The sequence below is a fragment of the Salmo salar genome, chromosome ssa15 (genome assembly GCF_905237065.1).
Source record: "Salmo salar chromosome ssa15, Ssal_v3.1, whole genome shotgun sequence".
NCBI lineage: Eukaryota > Metazoa > Chordata > Actinopteri > Salmoniformes > Salmonidae > Salmo > Salmo salar.
Genome location: NC_059456.1, coordinates 59931920 through 59951332, shown reverse-complemented (window position 1 = coordinate 59951332; position 19413 = coordinate 59931920). Strand labels below are relative to the sequence as shown.

General features: G+C 44.0%; 1 protein-coding gene across 1 annotated transcript in view; it reads right to left on the bottom strand.

Annotated features, from left to right (window-relative positions):
• LOC106571794 (pleckstrin homology domain-containing family G member 1) overlaps positions 1-17537 on the bottom strand; it is a 117389-nt gene extending 99852 nt beyond the window's left edge. Inside the window, exon 1 of the mRNA XM_014145252.2 lies at positions 17278-17537. Coding sequence (XP_014000727.1) covers positions 17278-17362 — 85 coding nt within the window. The 5' untranslated portion in view covers positions 17363-17537. The remainder of the gene's footprint in view (positions 1-17277) is intronic.
• Positions 17538-19413: the final 1876 nt, after the last annotated feature.

The following is a 19413-nucleotide window of genomic DNA, read 5'->3' as shown; positions in this document are numbered from 1 at the left end:
TATGTTTGTATTTCTATGTGGTCTCTGGTCTTTTGTATTTCTATGTCTGGTTTATTGGGGTTGGACTCTCAATTGTAGGCAGGTGTGTTCTCGTTGCCTCTGATTGGGAGTCTGTTTGGGTATGTGTTTGGTTTAGTGTTTGTGGGAGATTGTTTCTTGTTTTGCGTGTGTGAGCATGACAAGACTGTTTTGTTTTTCGTGAGTTCTTCGTTTTTGTCATTTTGGTGTTCCCTTGATTTAAAATAAATTAACAAGATGAGCATCCACATTCCTGCTGCGTTTTGGTCCTCCATTCCAGACGACAACCGTTACAGAATCTCCCACCACAAATGGACCAAGCAGCGGAGTAAGGAGCAAAGGGATTTCGACATGGACTGGCGGGAGAGGGCCCATGGAGGAAGTCTAGTGAGGACCGGGAACGCTACTGAGGAACACGACTGGCGTTTAAGCCCGAGAGGCAGCCCCAATAATTTTTTGGGGGGGGCATATGGGTAGTTTGGCTGGGCGAGGTTTGAGCCCAAGGCCAAATCCCCGTACCTTTTCTGGGCAACCAGTGAATGGACAGGTCCCGTGCTTCGGGGTAATGGGTACTGTGGCGAGGCCAAGTGTTTTTAGGCCGGTACGCGCAATACCAGCGCCCCGCATTTGCCAGGGGGAAGTGGGCATCCAGCCAGTAAGAGCGATGCCAGTTCTGTGCTCGAGACCGCCAGTACGCCTCTACGGTCCAGTGCGTCAGCCCTGTCCGACTCGTCCTGTTCCCGCTCCCCGCACTAGCCCTGAGGTACGTGTTCCCAGGCTGATACCTCCAGTACCAGCACCACGCATCAGGCTTCCAGTGCGTCAACCCAGTCCGACTTGGCCTGTTCCCGCTCCCCGCACTAGTCCTGAGGTGCGTGTTCCCAGGCTGATACCTCCAGTACCAGCACCACGCATCAGGCTTCCAGTGCGTCAACCCAGTCCGACTCGGCCTGTTCCCGCACTAGCCCTGAGGTGCGTGTTCCCAGGCTGATACCTCCAGTACCAGCATCAGGCTTCCAGTGCGTCAACCCAGTCCGACTCAGCCTGTTCCCGCTCCCCGCACTAGCCCTGAGGTGCGTGTCCCCAGACTGGCACATCCAGTACCAGTACCACGCATCAGGCTTCCAGTGCGTCAGCCCAGCCTCGAGAGTATCCGGCAACGGTGTGCAGTCCAGAGTATCCGGCAACGGTGTGCAGTCCAGAGTATCCGGCAACGGTGTGCAGTCCAGAGTATCCGGCAACGGTGTGCAGTCCAGAGTATCCGGCAACGGTGTGCAGTCCAGAGTATCCGGCAACGGTGTGCAGTCCAGAGTATCCGGCAACGGTGTGCAGTCCAGAGTATCCGGCAACGGTGTGCAGTCCAGAGTATCCGGCAACGGTGTGCAGTCCAGAGTATCCGGCAACGGTGTCTAGTCCGGAACCAGGGGGTCTGCCTATGACCCGGAACTGAGTAAGTCTATTGACGATCCGGAACTAAATATAAGTAACTGTTTCAAATGAGTCTGCCTACAGTGTGGAACGGAAGAGGTCTGCCTACGATCTGGAACGAGGGGAGTCTGCCTACGGCCCGAAACTGATCAAGTCTGTCTGCATTCTGGAGGACAGTAGGCTGGAGCCTGAACCACCACCTGTATAGGTGGGTTGGGGAGGGGGGGTGTAGCACAAGTGCCGTCGGTGACGGCAGCCACCCTCCCTTCCCTCCCTTTAGTTTAGGGGGATTTTTTTTATTTTTTTATTTTTTTTATTTATGAGGTGCATCCGGGGTCTGCACCTTTGGGGGGGGGTACTGTCATGTCCTGACCAGTATAAGGGTTATTTGTTATTGTAGTTTGGTCAGGATATGGCAGAGGGTATTTGTTTCGTGGTTCGAGGTGGTGGTTTATTTAGTAGGGCATTTTGATTTATTATTTCCGGGTTTTTGGGTAATGTTCTATGTGGTCTCTGGTGTTTTGTATTTCTATGTCTGGTTTATTGGGATTGGACTCTCAATTGGAGGCAGGTGTTTTCTCGTTGCCTCTGATTGGGAGTCCTATATATAGGTATGTGTTTGGTTTAGTGTTTGTGGGAGATTGTTTCTTGTTTTGCGTGTGTGAGCCTGACAAGACTGTTTTGTTTTTCGTGAGTTATTCGTTTTTGTCATTTTGGTGTTCTCTTGATTTAAAATAAATTAACAAGATGAGCATCCACATTCCTGCTGCATTTTGGTCCTCTATCCCTGACGACAACCGTTACAATCACACAGACCGGTTTTGGCGGGCAGCTGTTATTTGAAACAAATCCAGAGAGAGCATGCAGGCTGCGAAGTTGGGCTAGCTTGTGTGTTTAGTGTAGCTATAGGCTAATTTGTCATGGCAACACAATTTGTTTACCGCGCATGCATAATTCAGGGCATTGTGCAAGTAGGCCTATGGCAAGTAGTTATTCCAGACAAATATGCTGCAGACCACAGACCGGGAATTGAGAAAGGCTGGTATAGGCTATGGATAATTTTATTGAGACCACAGTAGGCATACTTGATATTGCGCGCCAAGCGAGGAATTAGGGATGAGGGTCATCATCGGGCACACGAGACACTACAATAAGCAACTAATTCTCAAACCCTGAGCAATATCACATTTAATTGATTACAAATTGCATGAGCATCCCCTGGGCTGAATGTAAAAAATAGTAAGCCGTCCCCCTTTCCTCCGGGTAACTTTTGTGTAAATTTCAACCTCTCCCTTGTCCTTATAAATAATGTTCACTCCCTTACAACAGTTAACCTTGCCTAACATCTCTTATTCTTTTCCCCCTAACTTAGTCTATAGAACTTTCTATAATTCATCCTTCTCTTCAGAAGCAAATTATTCTCCTGAAGGTCTGTTATAAGAAAACACCCAATCACAAGGCCACTCTCTACTTCAGGGCTAACACACATGCACACACACTTAGGATTGCGGGTTTGAAGGTTTGTGTGGTTGCCAGAATGATCGAGGCCATAGCGCTGTATTCACTGTGGTAACTTCCAGGTGCTCGGCTCACCCGAGTAACAGAGGAAGGGCAAACAGAGAGAGAGAAGAGGCACAGAGAGCGTAGAGTCAATAAAGCTCTCTCTCCCTCATAGCACTCAGACAGAACACGCACTTGGGAGTTGGGTAAGGGTTCATACACAAGCCAAGTCACCCGTGATACTGGTCAGTATTCGAAGTCGATCCATGTCTGAGAATGTCGGGAGATGATGTGGAAACCGGCCACTAGGGACAACAGTGCACGGTGTTACCTTCAAGTAGGTTTCGGTTTTGCTATGTCATTATGGACACGGATGGTGATGTGTAGCATCTGATTCCAAAGGTTGGAAGTTTGAATACAGCGATAGACAGTTACTTTTGAGATTGTTGTTTTAAGCCTATACCAAACCTTAACCCTTACCTTAATCATTCAGAGTTAATGCCTAACCTTTAGATTTCAGGGTTAATGCCTAAACTTAACCCTAGCCTTAAAATGTGTATTTTTGAGAAACATGGATAAACAATGACGTGAGAGCTAGTTGCAACACACACACACACACACACACGATCAGAGAGCTTGAACACAAGAGACAAACAAAACTGTGTGTGTGTGAGTGCGCCCAAGGAAAAGATGGATGTACTCCATATGACTACAAGAACAGAGTAGCTTGTTCCAACCCCTCAGCGCTGGGAAAGAGGGGGTGAATCATTCCACCTCAAAAAGCACTAGAAAGAGGATTTCAACATCCACCATCTCAGATTGTTCTGAACTTGTTTCTGTAGTTAGAAGCTGATTAGATTAGCATTCCTGAAACATAATTTTGTTGAAATATAATTTGATATCTGAGAAGAAGGAAAAAAAGGCTGCCGAGCACTTTCCCGCTAGAATGAATGATATGTATCTTCTAGCATCAATTGATAGGACAGGCACCTGCAAGGGCGGACTGGGACAACAAAAGCCCACATTTTGTTTGCCTCTCTGTTGTGCTGTCTGTCTCAGCATCTTCTCTGATGTCTGTCTCAGCATCTTGTCTGTCTGTCTGTCTGTCTGAATTACTACAGGGCTCCAGACAAACATTTTCCCCCGGTGTCACCAGTCTCAACGTCAACAGTAAAGATGGGACTCTGGGATGCTGGACTTCTAGGCAGAGTTCCAATGTCCAGTGTCTTTGTTCTTTTGCCCATCTTAATCTTTTACAGTTGATAGCACTAGTCCATAATTTGGTCTGATACTCATCTTGTATAGTCATTCATAGTGCTTTATTAAGAAGTGTAATAAACTCAAGAAATAAGTTCAAGAAATAAGTTGTTTAATCCAAGCCCCCCACCCCCCCCCAGCTTCTCCTTCACTCAAATCCAGACAGCTGATCTTCTGAAAGAGCTGCAAAATCTTGATCCCTACAAATCAGCTGAGCTAGACAATCTGGACCCTCTCTTCCTAAAATTATCCACCGCCATTGTTGCAACCCCTATTACTAGTCTGTTGAACCTCTCTTTCGTATCGTCTGAGATTCGTAAAGATTTGACAGTTTCCGCGGTCATCCCCCTATTCAATGGGGGAGACACTCTAGACCCAAACTGTTGCATACCAATATCCATCCTGCCCTGTCCTTCTAAAGTCTTCGAAAACGCCAAGTGCACAAACAGATCAACGGCCATTTCGAATCCCACCGTACCTTCTCTGCTATGCAATCTGGTTTCCGAGCTGGTCACAGGTGCTCCTCATCCACGCTCAAGGTCCTAAACGATATCATAACCGCCAGCGATAAAAGACAGTACTGTGCAGCCACCTTCATCGACCTGGCCAAGGCTTTCGACTCTGTCAATCATCGTATTCTTATTGGCAGACTCAACAGCCTTGGTTTCTTTAATGACTGCCTTGCCTGGTTCACTATCTACCTCTCAGATAGAGTTCAGTGTGTCAAATCGGAGGGCCTGTTGTCCAGACCTCTGGCAGTATCTATGGGGGTGCCACAGGGTTCAATTCTCGGGCCGACTCTTTCCTCTGTATATATCAATGATGTCACTCTTGCTGCGGGTGATTCTTTGATCCACCTCTACGCAGACGAGACCATTCTGTATACTTCTGGCCCTTCTTTGGACACTGTGTTAACTAACCTCCAGACGAGATTCAATGCCATACAACACTCCTTCCGTGTCCGCCAACTGCTCTTAAATGCAAGTAAAACCAAATGCATGCAATGCTTCAACCGATCGCTGCCCTCACCCGGCCACCCGACTGGCATCACTACTCTGGACGGTTCTGACTTAGAATATGTGGACAACTAAAAATACCTAGGTGTCTGGCTAGACCGTAAACTCTCCTTCCAGACTCACTTTAAGTATCTCCAATCCAAAGTTAATCTAGAATCGGCTTCCTATTTCGCAACAAAGCATCCTTCACTCATGCTGCCAAACATACCCTCGTAAAACTGACTATCCTACCGATCCTTGACTTCGGCGATGTCATTTACAAAATATGCTCCAACACTCTACTCAGCAAATTGGATGCAGTCTATCACAGTGCCATCCGTTTTGTCACCAAAGCCCCATATACTACCCACCACTGCAACTTGTATGCTCTCGTTGGCTGGTCCTCGCTACATATTTGACACCAAACCCACTGGCTCCAGGTCATCTATAAGTCTTTGCTAGGTAAAGCTCCGCCTTATCTCAGCTCACTGGTCACCATAGCAACACCCACCCTTAGCACGCGCTCCAGCAGTTATATTTCACTGGTCATCCCCAAAGCCAACACCTACTTTGGCCGCCTTTCCTTCCAGTTCTCTGCTGCCAATGACTGGAACGAATTGCAAAAATCCCCTAAGTTGGAGACTCCCTCACTAATTTTAAGCATCAGCTGTCAGAGCAGCTTACCGATTGCTGCAGCTGTACACAGCCCATCTGTAAATAGCCCATCCAATCAACTACCTACCTCATCCCCATATTTGTTTTTCTGCTCTTTTGCACACCAGTATTTCTACTTGCAAATCCTCATCTGCACATATATACACACACACACACACACACACACACACACACACACACACACACACATATTACTCCAGTGTTTAATTGCTAAATGGTAATTACTTCGCCACCATTGGCCTATTTATTGCCTTACCTCCTTACTTCATTTGCACACACTGTATGCAGATTTTATTGACTGTACGTTTGTTTATCCCATGTGTAACTCTGTGTTTTTGTTTTGTCACACTGCTTGGCCATGTCGCAGTTGTAAATAAGAACTTGTTCTCAACTGGCCTACCGGTTAAATAAAGGTGAAATAATAGAAATTTTATAAAAATAACACGACCGAGCAGGAATGCATGACTCAAGATATTTTTATGTGCAATCTAATCCAGTGATTGACATTAATTTTGGGTTGACAATTAGACTATAGTTGCTATATTTTACTGTCAAAATAGGACTCTAGAATTTCCACATTATAATTTTTTTCAGTAGAGATGAGTTAAATAGGTCTTTATATGAACAAACTAATATCATAGGCTGATTAATTTGGGGTTTAACACCAGAGGAATTGGTAACTCAAAACACGTAACAGACTAAATCGCTAACTGTAAATATAATACCCATTGCTTGCAACCATGTATTCATCCAACAGTAAATGTAATGTCCTAAAACAACGTTGCAGTAGTAGGCTACTGCCCAAGAGACCTATAGGCCTATGTCATCACAATGGCCGGTGCGCCGCTTCATATCTCAAAGCCATAACAAATGTCTTGGTTATAAAATAGTTGCAATTAAGCTGAATATTGAGAGTTGAGAAGTACACTACCATTCAAAAGTTTGAGGTCACTTAGAAATGTCCTTGAAATAAATGTTTAATTTAACTAGGCATGTCAATTAAGAACAAATTCTTATTTACAATGTCAGCCTATCGGGGAGCAGTGGGTTACCTGCCTTGTTCAGGGGCAGAACGACAGATTTTTACCTTGTCAGCTTGGGGATTTGATACATGCAATATGTTTTGTAGACTTCAATGGACAGATGTTGTTCTCCAGTTTTGTAATGAAACAAATGTGTGATTGAATTTATTCTGCCACTTTGTCTTATTGTCTCGGCCTTAGGTCTATATATCACGGTGAACGAACAGGTTATAGAGCAAACAACGCAATTATCACAACACATAGGTTCTAATATGGCTTTATTTTCTGGACTGGCTTCCTCTGATTTTACCCACGCACCGCTACTGGGTGAGAGAGCATAAATTTGCACGTCCCATATAATGTGAGTGAATTTACACGTCTCATATAGCCTAACGTGGTAAGATGAGTCGAAATCCACTTTGCCTATTGTTTTCTGGCACATTCATTTATTTTCTTGAGCATGCAGGGTCCGACATGAACGATTTTTGCATTCCAGTTCAATATTTACCTGCTCTGTTGCAGCCTACCATTGTAAACCATTGAAGACTACACATATTTGAGCAATATGATTGGATGTTCATTTAAGCACCACCACTCTCCCGTTAGTCCCAATTTCTTGAGCAGTACTTGATGCCGCATGCTAGTCGGAACTAGGAAACTCGGAAATGTATGACTTGTAGTAATACACGTGCCACGTTCAACCAGTTAGCAATTCCGAAATTTTGAAGTATCCTAGTTCTATCAGCCTATATCGAATCTTCCATTCCTCTCAAAAATTTTAGAAAAAGCTGTTGCGCAGCAACTCACTGCCTTCCTGAAGACAGACAATGTACATGAAACACTTCAGTCTGGTTTTAGATCCCATCATAGCACTGAGACTGCACTTGTGAAGGTGGTAAATGACCTTTTAATGACGTCAGACCGAGGTTCTGCGTCTGTCCTCGTGCTCCTAGATCTTAGTGCTGCTTTTGATACCATCGATCACCACATTCTTTTGGAGAGATTGGAAACCCAAATTGGTCTACATGGACAAGTTCTGGCCTGGTTTAGGTCTTATCTGTCGGAAAGATATCAGTTTGTCTCTGTGAATGGTTTGTCCTCTGACAAATCAACTGTAAATTTCGGTGTTCCTCAAGGTTCCGTTTTAGGACCACTATTGTTTTCACTATATATTTTACCTCTTGGGGATGTCATTCGAAAACATAATGTTAAATTACACTGCTATGCGGATGACACACAGCTGTACATTTCAATGAAACATGGTGAAGCCCCAAAATTGCCCTCGCTAGAAGCCTGTGTCTCAGACATAAGGAAGTGGATGCTGCAAACTTTCTACTCTTAAACTCAGACAAAACAGAGATGCTTGTTCTAGGTCCCAAGAAACAAAGAGATCTTCTGTTGAATCTGACAATTAATCTGGATGGTTGTACAGTCGTCTCAAATAAAAGTGTGAAGGACCTCGGCGTTACTCTGAACCCTGATCTCTCTTTTGACGAACATATCAAGACTGTTTGAAGGACAGCTTTTTTCCATCTACGTAACATTGCAAAAATCAGAAACTTTCTGTCCAAAATGACCCAGAAAAATTCATCCATGCCTTGTTACTTCTAGGTTGGAGTACTGCAATGCTCTACTTTCCGGCTACCCGGATAAAGCACAAAATAAACTTCAGTTAGTGCTAAATACGGCTGCTAGAATCCTGACTAGAACCAAAAAATTTGATCATATTACTCCAGTGCTAGCCTCCCTACACTGGCTTCCTGTTAAGGCAAGGGCTGATTTCAAGGTTTTACTGCTAACCTACAAAGCATTACATGGGCTTGCTCCTATCTATCTTTCCGATTTGGTCTTGCCGTACATACCTACACGTACGCTACGGTCACAAGACGCGGGCCTCCTAATTGTTCCTAGAATTTCTAAGCAAACAGCTGGAGGCAGGGCTTTCTCCTATAGAGATCCATTTTTATGGAATAGTCTGCCTACCCATGTGAGAGACGCAGACTCAGTCTCAACCTTTAAGTCTTTACTGAAGACACATCTCTTCAGTAGGTCCTATGATTAAGTGTAGTGTGGCCCAGGGGTGTGAAGGTGAACGGAAAGGCTGGAGCAACGAACCGCCCTTGCTGTCTCTGCCTGGCCGGTTTCCCCTCTTTCCACTGGGATTCTCTGCCTCTACCCCTATTACGGGGGCTGAGTCACTGGCTTACTGGTGTTCTTCCATGCCGTCCCTGGGAGGGTGCGTCACTTGAGTGGGTTGAGTCACTGACGTGGTCTTCCTGTCTGGGTTGGTGCCCCCCCTTGGGCTGTGCCGTGGCGGAGATCTTTGTGGGCTATACTCGGCCTTGTCCCGGGATGGTATGTTGGTGGTTGGAGATATCCCTCCAGTGGTGTGGAGGCTGTGCTTTGGCAAAGTGGGTGGGGTTATATCCTACCTGTTTGGCTCTGTCCGGGGGTTTCATCGGATGGGGCCACTGTGTCTCCTGACCCCTCCTGTCTCAGCCTCCAGTATTTATGCTGCAGTAGTTTATGTGTCGGGGGGCTAGGGTCAGTCTGTCACATCTGGAGTATTTCTCTTGTCTTTTCTGGTGTCCTGTGTGAATTTAAATATGCTCTCTCTAATTCTCTCTTTCTCTTTTTCTCTCGGAGGACCTGAGCCCTAGGACCATGCCTCAGGACTACCTGGCTTGATGACTCCTTGCTGTCCCCAGTTCACCTGGCCGTGCTGCTGCTCCAGTTCCAACTGTTCTTCCTGCAGCTATGGAACCCTGACCTGTTCACCGGACGTGCTACCTGTCCCAGACCTGTTGTCCCAGACCTGCTGGACCCTGACCTATTCACCGGACGTGCTACCTGTCCCAGACCTGCTGTTTTCAACTCTCTAGAGACAGCAGGAGCGGTAGAGATACTCTCAAAGATCGGCTTTGAGATCGGCCATGTGCTGTTATAATCTCCACCTGGCACAGCCAGAAGAGCACTGGCCACCCCTCATTGCCTGGTTCCTCTCTAGGTTTCTTCCTAGGTTTTGGCCTTTCTATGGAGTTTTTCCTAGCCACCGTGCTTCTACACCTGCATTGCTTGCTGTTTGGGGTTTTAGGCTGGGTTTCTGTACAGCACTTTGAGATATCAGCTGATGTAAGAAGGGCTATATAAATACATTTGATTTGATTTGATAATAATCAAAGTAGCCTATTAATAGCTGAATATAGAGAGAAAGCATGCCAACTTATAGGACCTGCATTTTTATTGATTGATTTAATTTTTATTTCACCTTTATTTAACCAGGTAGGCTAGTTGAAAACAAGTTCTCATTTGCAACTGCGACCTGGCCAAGATAAAGCATAGCAATTCGACACATACAACAACACAGAGTTACATATGGAATAAACAAAACATACAGTCAATAATACAGTAGAAAAAAAGAAAACAAAAAAGTCTATATACAGTGAGTGCAAATGAGGTAAGATAAGGGAGTTAAGGCAATAAATAGGCCATGGTGGCGAAGTAATTACAATATAGCAATTAAACACTGGAATGGTAGATGTGCAGAAGATGAATGTGCAAGTAGAGATACTGGGGTGCAAAGGAGCAAGATAAATAAATAAATACAGTATGGGGATGGGGTAGATACAGTGCCTTGCAAAAGTATTCGGCCCCCTTGAACTTTTCGACCTTTTGCCACATTTCAGGCTTCAAACATAAAGATATAAAACTGTATTTTTTTGTGAAGAATCAACAACAAGTGGGACACAATCATGAAGTGGAACGAAATTTATTGGATATTTCAAACTTTTTTAACAAATAAAAAACAGAAAAATTGGGCGTGCAAAATTATTCAGCCCCCTTAAGTTAATACTTTGTAGCGCCACCTTTTGCTGCGATTACAGCTGTAAGTCGCTTGGGGTATGTCTCTATCAGTTTTGCACATCGAGAGACTGACATTTTTGCCCATTCCTCCTTGCAAAACAGCTCAAGCTCAGTGAGGTTGGATGGAGAGCGTTTGTGAACAGCAGTTTTCAGTTCTTTCCACAGATTCTCGATTGGATTCAGGTCTGGACTTTGACTTGGCCATTCTAACACCTGGATATGTTTATTTGTGAACCATTCCATTGTAGATTTTGCTTTATGTTTTGGATCATTGTCTTGTTGGAAGACAAATCTCCGTCCCAGTCTCAGGTCTTTTGCAGACTCCATCAGGTTTTCTTCCAGAATGGTCCTGTATTTGGCTCCATCCATCTTCCCATCAATTTTAACCATCTTCCCTGCCCCTGCTGAAGAAAAGCAGGCCCAAACCATGATGCTGCCACCACCATGTTTGATAGTGGGGATGGTGTGTTCAGGGTGATGAGCTGTGTTGCTTTTATGCCAAACATAACGTTTTGCATTGTTGCCGAAAAGTTCGATTTTGGTTTCATCTGACCAGAGCACCTTCTTCGACATGTTTGGTGTGTCTCCCAGGTGGCTAGTGGCAAACTTTAAACAACACTTTTTATATCTTTAAGAAATGGCTTTCTTCTTGCCACTCTTCCATAAAGGCCAGATTTGTGCAGTATACGACTGATTGTTGTCCTATGGACAGAGTCTCCCACCTCAGCTGTAGATCTCTGCAGTTCATCCAGAGTGATCATGGGCCTCTTGGCTGCATCTCTGATCAGTCTTCTCCTTGTATGAGCTGAAAGTTTAGAGGGACGGCCGGGTCTTCGTAGATTTGCAGTGGTCTGATACTCCTTCCATTTCAATATTGTCACTTGCACAGTGCTCCTTGGGATGTTTAAAGCTTGGGAAATCTTTTTGTATCCAAATCCGGCTTTAAACTTCTCCACAACAGTATCTCGGACCTGCCTGGTGTGTGCCTTGTTCTTCATGATGCTCTCTGCGCTTTAAACGGACCTCTGAGACTATCACAGAGCAGGTGCATTTATACGGAGACTTGATTACACACAGGTGGATTCTATTTATCATCATTAGTCATTTAGGTCAACATTGGATCATTCAGAGATCCTCACTGAACTTCTGGAGCGAGTTTGCTGCACTGAAAGTAAAGGGGCTAAATAATGTTGCACGGCCAATTTTTCAGTTTTTTATTTGTTAAAAAAGTTTGAAATATCCAATAAATTTCGTTCCACTTCATTGTGTCCCACTTGTTGTTGATTCTTCACAAAAAATCACAGTTTTATATCTTTATGTTTGAAGCCTGAAATGTGGCAAAAGGTCGAAAAGTTCAAGGGGGCCGAATACTTTCGCAAGGCACTGTAGATGGGCTGTTTACAGATGGGCTATGTACAGGTGCAGTGATCTGTGAGCTGCTCTGACAGCTGATGCTTAAAGCTAGTGAGGGAGATATGAGTTTCCAGCTTCAGTGATTTTTGCAGTTCGTTCCAGTCATTGGCAGCAGAGAACTGGAAGGAAAGGTGACCAAAGGAGGAATTTGCTTTGGGGGTGACCAGTGACACATACCTGCTGGAGCGCGTGCTATGAGTGGGTGCTGCTATGGTGACCAGTGAGCTGAGATAAGGCGGGGCTTTACCTAGCAGAGACTTATAGATAACCTGTAGCCAGTGGGTTTGGCGACGAGTATGAAGCGAAGGCCAGCCAACGAGAGCGTACAGGTCGCAGTGGTGGGTAGTGTATGGGGCTTTGGTGACAAAACGGATGGCACTGTGATAGACTGCATCCAATTTGTTGAGTAGAGTGCTGGAGGCTATTTTATAGATGACATCGCCAAAGTCGAGGATCGGTAGGATGGTCAGTTTTATGAGGGTATGTTTGGCAGCATGAGTGAAGGAGGCTTTGTTGCGATATAGGAAGCCGGTTCTAGATTTAATTTTGGATTGGAGATGCTTAAGAGCAGTTGGAGGCCACGGAAGGAGAGTTGTATGGCATTGAAGCTCATCTGGAGGTTAGTTAACACAGTGTCCAAAGAAGGGCCTGAAGTATACAGAATGGTCTCGTCTGCGTAGAGGTGAATCAGAGAATCACCAGCAGCAAGAGCGACATCATCGATGTATACAGAGAAGAGAGTCGGCCCGAGAATTGAACCCTGTGGCACCCCCATAGAGACTGTCAGAGGTCCTTACAACAGGCCCTCCGATTTGACACACTGAATTCTATCAGAGAAGTAGTTGGTAAACCAGGCGAGGCAATCATTTGAGAAACCAAGGCTGTCGAGTCTGCCAATAAGAATGTGGTGATTGACAGAGTTGAAAGCCTTGGTCAGGTCGATGAATACGGCTGCACAGTAATGTCTCTTATCAATGGCGGTTATGATGTCGTTTAGGACCTGGAGCGTGGCTGAGGTGCACCCATGACCAGCTCTGAAGCCGGATTGCATAGCGGAGAAGGTACGGTGGGATTCGAAATGGCCTGTGATCTGTTTGTTAACTTGGCTTTCGAAGACCTTAGAAATATAGGTCTGTAGCAGTTTGGGTCTAGTGTCACCCCTTTTGAAGAGGGGATGACCGCTGCTGCTTTCCAATCTTTGGGAAACTCAGGCAATACAAAAGATAGGTTGAACAGGCTAGTAATAGGGGTTGCAACAATTTCGGCAGATAATTTTAGAAAGAGAGGGTCCAGATTGTCTAGCCCGGCTGATTTGTAGAGGTCCAGATTTTGCAGCTCTTTCAGAACATCAGCTGTCTGGATTTGGGTGAAGGAGAAATGGGGGGGGGCTTTGTTGCATGACCCCAATGCATTTAAGAAATACACAATGTCTGAGCAAGTAGAAATTCTGTTCGGGCCAGTAGATTTTTGGCGTGAGATAAAAAGTTAATGTTGGACCCTGGCGTGTTTCATATGTAGCCACGTAGTTGTGATGCATAGGCTATTTACTGTGCTTTGATTGCTGTTTGTCAATCTTGACTAGTTTATGAAAGGTTGAACTGACTGAATAACATTTCTCATGTCCTTTATTGTTCATAAATCATACAATGTAGTTATATGTCTATGGTATTTCATCCGAGCAAGATCTAATTTGTATTTTCGACACCCACAGCCAGGTCACCTGTGATTACAAGTCAGTTTTTGATAACCATCCATGACTGAGGACGTCGGGAGATGATGTGGAAACCTTCAACTAGGGGCAACAGTGCATGCTGTTACCTTCAAATAGGTTTCGGTAAGCATCTGCCTCTGGTGCCAAAGGTTGCATGTTCTAATCCAGCGATAGAAAGTAGTTTTTTCGATTTTAGTTTTAAGCTTATCCTAAACCTTAACACTTACCTTAACGGCTAACCTTAAGATTTTGGAGTTAATGCCAAAAATGTACCCTAACCTAAAACATTTGGAGTTAATGCGTAAACTGATGTTTGAGAAACATGGATTAACGCCTAATTCTGGCGTGAAACTGTGAGAGCTAGTTGCAGGTCCATCAGGACTTGCCAGACATGTCAAATGAAAGTGAGTTATTCATCAGGAGCCTACCGAATTGCATTGGTAAGAGTGCTGTTCATTTGGCTTCCTAATTTGCATACTGATAGGTTTTTTGGCAATTATCTGCAGATAATTGATGAAAGCATTTGATGAATAGGAGGAATACTCCTCACTGGAGGAACAATAGTTAAGCTAGTAGAGAGAGAGCCTGGTATAAAATATGATAAAAGAAAACAGATTATTATTTTTTAAAGCTAATGATACTTTTGTGGTATTTTCAAAGATATTGATGTAGCTCTACTGATTTAATCAAAGTGTTGACAATGGAGTAGTCATCTGCTGCTTTCTGTGGAGCAAAGCCCATGATTAACACCTGCTTCATTCTTCAATCATAAAAAATGTCTCTTTAAAGGAAGCTTGAAGCCTGTGGAAGCCAGCAGACTTACAGGATTCTGTTAAGGCCCAGCGCAGTGATCTGTGTTTTATATCATATTGTACAACAGCTGATTAATCTAATACTGTAAAAGTGTGATTTTTTTTAATCAGTTTTATTTCCTGATAGTTGCTGGTAGAAATTACAATTACAAGGTACTAGAGGCCACCAAAGTAAAGCTTGTTTGACAAAAAAAATCTTAACATCCTCCCCAGCCCGTTGGAGCCTGGCTGGCTACTTTTTCTATTTGACTGGCTACTCCATATGCTTGTGTAAAACAGTAAATGGTAGGAAGAAGTTTGTCCAGATCAGATGTTGGGTTCTATATTTGTTGAATATTATGTGAATCCTATAAATTAAAAGGGCCATTTTTCCCAGATTCACATATTCCTTGAGCAGCATGCAGCAGTCTGGCCATGATGCCCGGACAAGTTCAGGAATGTCTGAAGCTGGGCGGCCAGAATTCTGAAGTTGCAATTAAAACGTATATACTTGGAATGGTCCGGAGGAGCCAGAAAACCGACTCAGACAACAAGGAGCATCTTCTCCATTACAGCAGACTAAACAACAACAAAACAGCATTGCCACTAAAACAACAAAAGCAGCAGCTCTTTGACCACAATATAAACTACAATGACATCCACTACTATCAGGGTAGTAAGTAGTACAGTGTTTAGTATTCATTTCACATACCCCATTCAATGGATTTAACAAATCACTAGAGGGGAAAGAAGAGTGGAAAGGAAGGAGGGCGAGAGGGCGAGAAGAAGAGAGGGTGGGAGAGAAGGAGATTGGAAGTGGGGCACAGAATGGGAAATGGTAAAGTTAGAGAGGAAGCTGCCAGAGTTACGACTGGACACGGTAGTGTGTGTATGTGAGGCGGTGTGTGATTTTGTGTATGTGTGACAGTGAGTGGGACTGTGTGTCTGTGTGTTTACTGTATGTCGAACGGTGTGTGTGTGTGTATGGGGGACAGTGTGTGTGTGTGTGTGTGTGTGTGTGTGTGTGTGTGTGTGTGTGTGTGTGTGTGTGTGTGTGTGTGTGTGGCGGACGGAGAAAGGTCCAGCAGGAAGAAGGTGAGAGGGGGAGAGATTGTGAAATGGCCTTCCGTTCCTCCACCTCCTCCCTCTCTATTCCTACCACTACAACACAACTAAACACAGCACCCTGGACCATAGGAAGAAAACAAACACGTATCACTGAAACACACACATTTCCATGGTAATTTAGAGTTTATGAAAGAACTGTGACCTTTGGTCAAACTCAAGATGTAAAGAAGTTAAAATAAATCAAGGCTAAATATGATCCAAAGTCTCTCTCTCTCTCTCTCTCTCGACACCTAGACACACACGCTAGTGTTTAAAGGTGAGATAATACAGTCTGGGATTATAATACGGATAACATTAAATCACCCCTATCCTCTAAATCATGAACTTTAAATAAATAAATCACATTTCAATGTCTAGGATTTTTTTGCAGCTTCGGTTTATTCTGAATGAATGGTGAATAATGATGAGCGAGAAATTCACAGAGGCTCACTCATCATTACTTATTTGAGCATACAATATAGCTCAGTATTTGAATAACATTTTATACACTCATTTTTCTTCATCTTTATCAAGGGTGTCAATCATTTCACACCCCATTGCATATTATATAGATTTTGTCTTCGTATTGTTTCACTCCACTGCTGCTAAATGAGTATAGGGGAAACAATGCATTCCATTTGTATAAGTCTTAGAACGCCCAGACCCACATCTTCATTTTATGTCAATAAAACAAGACAAAAACAACCACTAACATCTAATTACATTATACTACACTACAACATACTTCCATCACACACACCCACACACACACAAACACACACACAAACATCCTGGCACTCTAAACATAGAATACTGCACCTACCAACCTGTATCCCTCGCGTGACCAAAACACAAACATGAAGCTTTAGAGAACCAGAAGGCTACACTGTTGGATACTAGTTACACAATTGGACACTAGTAGAGTGATACATAGTGCGCACACACACACACACACACACACACACACACACACACACACACACACACACACACACACACACACACACACACACACACACACACACTACGTCTTTACCTTGTCTTTATCTTAATTGCAGAAGAGAGGATAGCATCTAGTGTAGAGATAAGACTGGCAACAAGACCAGTGGACCGCCATCTAATTAAAGTGGGGTCCAAGGCTACCATTAGCTCCAGGCTAAATTGAAACCTTGGACAGAGTAATTTCGGTAAGTGCAGCCGAGGCACATTGACCACTACAATTATGATTATATGAAGACCGAGACCCTGGCAGGGAAAACCCTAAATAGTGGTACTATAGGAGACAAGTTGATTTCAGTTCGAGCACAGAATCTGTATCACATATTACAGGTTATATTTCAAATGAATTACTTCAAAACTGCTCCACAGTATCAAACAGACCTCTGCTGTGAATCTCTCTGACAAAGTGTGAATGATAATCACACAGCCATGATAAGTGTGCAATATATAACAATTTTACAAAGCAACAACGTTATTGAGTTCCTCCTCCTCCTCACCTTTGTTCCCACGGCTAGTAATTCCTCTGGGCAGCGCAAGATGCTGATTTCCCAGTAATCTTTCACTGTTTAGTTCCATCTCCATGCATCGGGAAGTTTCGCCTCACTCAGACACATACACACACGCACTAAATTATAAAAACACATACACGCTTTGAAGCGGAGAGCTATTATGTGCATTGGGCTGGTCAGTAGAAGACAGGTCCCCACCTCTATGAGGTCAGACAGCTCAGAGAGAGAGAGAGACAGAGAGAAGCGAGGGGAGTAGATGGGAGCGGAAACAGAAAGCAGCAGAGCCGACTGGGAGGGAAGAGAGAAGGGAGCACGCGTCAAGCTAGCCCACATCCTGACCAATTTCCATTGCAAGAGAATCCTCTCTTTCTCTCCCTACACACACTCTCTATCTATCACACTCCCTCTATCACACTCTCTATCGAGGTATCTCACTCCATGTTTCTCTATCACGCTTTCTCGCTCTATGTCTCTGTCCTTCTCGCTTGCTCTCTCTTTCTTCATCACACACACACACACACACACACACACACACACACACACACACACACACACACACACACACACACACACACACACACACACACACACACACACACAGACTCACTCTCCTTGGGAGAACTGGAGAACAGCCAACACTGCAGGTGGCACAAATTATAGAAATTACAGTGACAGAGAGATAGAGAGGGTGTCAACAAAAGCACAAGGAGAGAGGGATGGAGAGATGGATCGAATAAGTTAAGAGTTAAAAAGTCAGGGATGAGAGAGTGGATATCAAAATGGAGAGAAGGATGGAAATCAGTATTGAACGAGAGAGAGAGCGTGAGAAGACAGAGAGAGGACAGCCCAAGGACGAGCAGCAGCAGTCTTGTCTTCCCTTAAAAAAATGAAGAACACAACTGGGTCACATTACCCAGAGCCCAGAGACACAGCACCAGATCTCAGCCTGATCCCTCTCTCTCCACCTCCCCCCATCTCTCGCTCTCTCTCTATACCTTCCTCTACCACTCCCTTGCTCCCACTTTCTGACTCAGTTCTGGAGTTTAGGGTTAGAAGATAAAGATGACATTAGATTCGGCTGATTAACTTGAACTGTTGGAATTCCAACTTAAATAGTTAGGAGCTAACCGTTCAGATCCATTACAACTTGATGACTGAGTGAATGTGAATAAGTGTGTATAAGCATGCATGCATATCTGAGTGAGTGAGTGGTCATTGCAACTGTGAGTCATTAGGGACTCATTGTTCTGCATCCTCACAGTGCAGTGTGCACAGCCAGGCCAGAGGAAAGTCCCCTCACTGAGAGCCAATGGCGTTCCTAACTTCTGACAGCAACAAGGCTTCCTGGAATTCAGATACCTCACAGCCCTGTCAGTTCCAAACACCAGTTCAATTATACATTTTCATGTTCTCTCCATGAAGGATTTTCATGTTCTAGGAATATTAATTAAACTGTTTGGATGCCAGTCCTTGGAATGGATTACGTGGGCGATTCCACGCCATTGAAAATTGAAAATATTGTTGGTATTTCAAATTGTTCTGGCAATTCTCACATAAACTTCATTGGGAGGAAGGATGTTTGAAATACTTTTTACATTTTGTCGCTTTCTGATGAAAAACAAAACAAATTGAAACAATACAATATACAATTATGAAACTTCCAAAGCTATTTTGTATTCACTTTCTTAGTCCTTGAGTCATGAACTGTTTAGTATACATTGAGGGGAGTTACAGCTTTCAATAATTATATTTAAAAAAAATACTAACATTTTGTTACAAGGTTTCCATCAGAGAGCGACGATTGGTATCACAAACCATTCTTTTGAAAATCATGATGAAAGTAGCCATTTTAGGCCCTTTTTAGAACTATACATGCCTCCTGTAAGACCCTATGAACCATACATGATACAGACAACATCTTGGTGTGATTATACTCCTTATAGTGTGATATAACATATGGAACCCTGACCTGTTCACTGGACGTGCTACCTGTCCCAGACTTGCTGTTTTCAACTCTCTAGAGACAGCAGGAGCGGTAGAGATACTCTCAATGATTGGCTATGAAAAGCCAACTGACATTTACTCTTGAGGTGCTGACTTGTTACACCCTCGACAACTGTGATT